The sequence below is a fragment of the Uranotaenia lowii genome, chromosome 1 (genome assembly GCF_029784155.1).
Source record: "Uranotaenia lowii strain MFRU-FL chromosome 1, ASM2978415v1, whole genome shotgun sequence".
Lineage (NCBI taxonomy): Eukaryota > Metazoa > Arthropoda > Insecta > Diptera > Culicidae > Uranotaenia > Uranotaenia lowii.
This window is the reverse complement of record NC_073691.1, coordinates 43,697,629-43,701,460: the sequence shown is the minus strand read 5'-3', so window position 1 is coordinate 43,701,460 and position 3,832 is coordinate 43,697,629. Positions and strand designations below refer to the sequence as shown.

Below are 3,832 nucleotides of genomic sequence, written 5' to 3'. Positions count from 1 at the left end.
ATTCCTAGGAACAATCTTTGAATCTGGATTTTTTTCTCGAAGCAACTACCTTAGATTTTTTTTCTGTCGCTCCTAGAAGCTCAACTCGCAAAAATCCTTAATTTACAACGGCTTAGCTTCCAGGAAAATCGTTCGAAATCAGCGCTTAAAAAGTCATTTCCATTTTTCGGACCCAACGTCGGATTTCGCTTGCAAACCTACGAGGTAGTCAAAATGGTCCCTAGGTTTAGAATTAGTGCCTCAACCGGCCGAAGAACCCCTTCTTTTTCTGGTGCTGGTTGTAGTTTGAGAACGACGATGACCTCTGGCCCGCCAAACTGACCGAAGGGAAAAGATATCTTCTCCGGAGCAAAAACTCTAGAAAGATTAGCATAGAAAGAATGGAAATTTTCCGCTACGGTTTGTTGGTTTTACGGGGTAATCGTAATTGGATTAACGGATTTCGGCCTCGGTTGGCCCGAGATCTATGCAGTATATGTTTCTATGAGTTTCTCCCTTCTCTCCTTCGAAAACGGGCCGGGGGGTTGTGGCTTGAGCAAATAATGTTGCAGATTATGAATTTATTGGCGGGGGGTGATGATGGTGTGAGAGATTTTATCTTTCTCCTCATCTTTTCTATGCTAGAGATTTTGTGTAGACCCACTAGCTCGGCACATGTTGAACACTGTTGGGTTGAGAATTTCTTATGCATCGTTTTTATGACTCTACGTCGTTAAGAGAGTGCTAAACAGAGAAAAATGTTAAAGAACACATGTACATTTGCTATTTTGTAAGGTTGTATAGGAAAAGATCAACTATTTAAAATCAATTTTCTGTAAAAGTATCATATTTTTTCTTATGAAAGCAGCAACAAATCTGGCTTATTCGTTAAGAGCATATTATAAAATCATTGATTTATAAGTCAAAAATGCACTAAAAAATGTGCTGCTTTTAACACAATTTTAATTCTGTTGGAAATATCCTACAAAAACATTTAAAAATATTCGTATCACCGTAAACGTTAAATTAGGATACTCGAACAATACTCGAACGTTGACCGTGCAGCTATAGTACCTTGATAGCTTAGAAAAGGTGTACTCTTCTTTATTGAATCTAAAAAGAGAAGCAAAATCAAAATCTTTTTGATTTTTTAGGTACGCCGGTATCGATGATCTATGTACCAGAAAACGGAGTCACTTCAAAGAGACCAAAAACCAATTTTATAGGTAGTTGAGCTGCAGATAAATCAACCAAATTGCATCAGATAAGCTTTGATTTGCGCAGAGCTAGGCCGAAAAACAATCAAAGAAAAAGGACCCAATCCCGGCCGATTTTCCCTTTGAAAGCTACCTGGCGCTAACTGAAAGGACTCACTCGTTGGGACTCCTTCGGATAAGCCAAGGCAACAAAAGCCTTGTTCGACACAATAATTTAGATCGCTCCGGTCGGGTTTTCGCTTTTCACGATCGCTTATCGGGAAATAAATTTACCGGAAAGGTTCGGCCTTTTACAAGTTTTTCGCCGATGCGGCCGCTCGGAACAAACCGCAGCATTCTCGGAAATTCCGTCAAATCTCGAAGGCGTTTTTATGGTCCAATTTTTTTTCTTCGGAGTCCTGCGTAAGGATGAAAAAAATCTTAAAGGAACCGCAAACTATTCCTTTCGATGAGCCACAGGTGCTTCTATCTTATCCTTTTGTTAAATTTTTGGGCTAAAGGCACAGAGAAGATTGTCACATGGATGATGGCGCTTAGGGCTGCGTGGGAGAATTTTCGGATTGCGTGCAGCTCCTTTTGGACCCCTCTAGCGGGTCTTCCTAGCGGAGTGCCAAAACAACAGTTGTTTTAGCGGGCGGAGCAGATAACTGTCACACGAAAAGGGTCGCTAACTTGCAGATAGCGGTATCCTTTTGGACTTCGAATTAGGAGGTTGGCACAAGTTTTTGATGATCTTTTTTAAAATAGCCTTACACAGGTTGGTTTATCATGGGAAAATTTTAGATTTGGTTGTGGAAACGAAAATTAGACAGCTGTTGAAAATTTCTACAGATTTTCACAAAAAATACGATGTCTAGCTCTGTTTCCCTCAGAGCCAAAGGGGTACGGTAATTTTACGGTATTTTTCACGTAGACTAAGCTTTTGATGCATACCTTCGATTCTACGTGAATCTGGTAGTGTAGTAGATAACGAATATTTTTCCTCATGAATTTCACGTTACGTCCATTTTGAGGAATCGCGTCTGAAATCCATTTTGAGGAATTTTCTCAACCATTGGGTTGTAAATCAGCTGAGTTTGTTTGAGTTGCGGAAATTGTGTTGCACGTTTTTTTGATTATTTCGTAGTTTTTTTTTCGAAGCCCTGATCGACGTTACTGATGCTGAAATTTTTAAGGCCCTTGTCGATTGGAAGAAAAGGGTAAGTCAAAGTAATAATAAGCTCGGAACAAATTTCCAATTCTTCTTTTGTCACTCGGAGTTGGATCATCGCAGGGAGGTAGGGGGGTTTGATTCCCGCTGAAGGAAAATTTATTCTTCCACAGATCGAAAGAGGTTTGATAAGTGTTGTATTCTTCTATAAGTGAAACAAGGGAACTACTGTCTAACGATATTTGTTACAACTTGTTTCTTTCGTGGTCAGAATACGACTTATGAAAATTTTCTAGTTTGTTACTGCATAGCCATGACAGCAAGTCATGGCTAGCTTGACTATCCCTTGATATCTCCCCCTTTAAGAAAGATCGTAGTGCATCAGCCAACTGAGAAGCCTACGATTTTGGACTGAACAGTCAGGAGACTGGGAATTGATAGTGGCAGGAGGCTGGATGAAACTATCATCATGGCGTTGCTTCGTGCTCATTTCAGTTGGGCTCGGAATCTGCGGCTTGGCAAGATCCAGAGTTGTTCGAACCGGTCTTTTCAGGAAAAGTTCAGCAGGTGTCTTTCCTTCGGGAGCATTTTGATTCGGTGTTGAACGGTACGTGGACAACATAATTTGAAGATGCTGGAAAGTTTCCCTGCTTTCCCCCTTGACGAGCTTGTTAAGATCCCTTTTCAGTGCGTCTACGAATCTATCAGCTTGTCCGTTTGACTGCGGGTGATGCGGAGCCGTGATTATGTGGCAGACACCGTTTGATTCGCAGAACTGCTTGAACGTTGAGCTCACGAACTGGGAACTGTTGTCTGTTACCAGGGTACGTGGATACCTTGCGAAGGTTTCTTGAAGGATCTCCAATGTTGCGGTGGTTGTCGTACTGCGGATACGGAAAACTTCGGGACACATGGAATAGGCGTCAACCATAGCTACAGGGTGACAAAAAAGTCCGGTCACACAGGAAAATCTCTATATTTCAAAGAATAAGAATAAAATCTGAATCTGGCTTTCATAGCTTTATTCAGTAACTCATAAAGATACTTCACAGATGATGTCTCGAAATTACACCACCTTTATCTGATCGAACCAGCTTCAGACGTCTCGGAAAGTCGTCGCAAGCGGCGCGAACCTGCTCCTTCGGCATCTGGTCCCAGATTTTCGTGATAACTCGCTTGAATCGCTCCAAATTTGTTATTTTATAGTCTTTCAGGGCTTGTGATATAGCTTAGTTGGCAAGTCTGTTGCTTCCTGAGCCGATGTCCGCGAGTTCGAGCCCAAGAGTTAACATCGAACACAGTTGTACCGGATAAGTTTTTCAATATTTGTCCGCCAACTGGAACGTTGATAAAGTAGCGGTAAAACGACTTTAATCGAAACAACAAAAAAATAGTCGTTCAGCTTCGACATCATGTATCCCCACACGAAATAATCCAGTGGATTCAGATCCGGAGACAACGATCTTCGAAAAGAAATCGGTCAAGT

At 41.4% G+C, this 3,832-nt stretch overlaps 1 protein-coding gene across 1 annotated transcript; it reads right to left on the bottom strand.

Annotated features, from left to right (window-relative positions):
* Positions 1 to 2,707: 2,707 nt before the first annotated feature.
* On the bottom strand, positions 2,708 to 3,277 carry LOC129759592 (uncharacterized protein K02A2.6-like). Its single transcript, XM_055757070.1, has one exon. It carries the CDS (start codon positions 3,275 to 3,277, stop codon positions 2,708 to 2,710), a length of 570 nt encoding a protein of 189 aa, XP_055613045.1.
* Positions 3,278 to 3,832: the final 555 nt, after the last annotated feature.

What these genes read in the sequence shown, in the direction of transcription:
- LOC129759592 (XM_055757070.1), bottom strand. Translation starts at nt 3,277, where the DNA reads ATGGTTGACGCCTATTCCATGTGTCCCGAAGTTTTCCGTATCCGCAGT.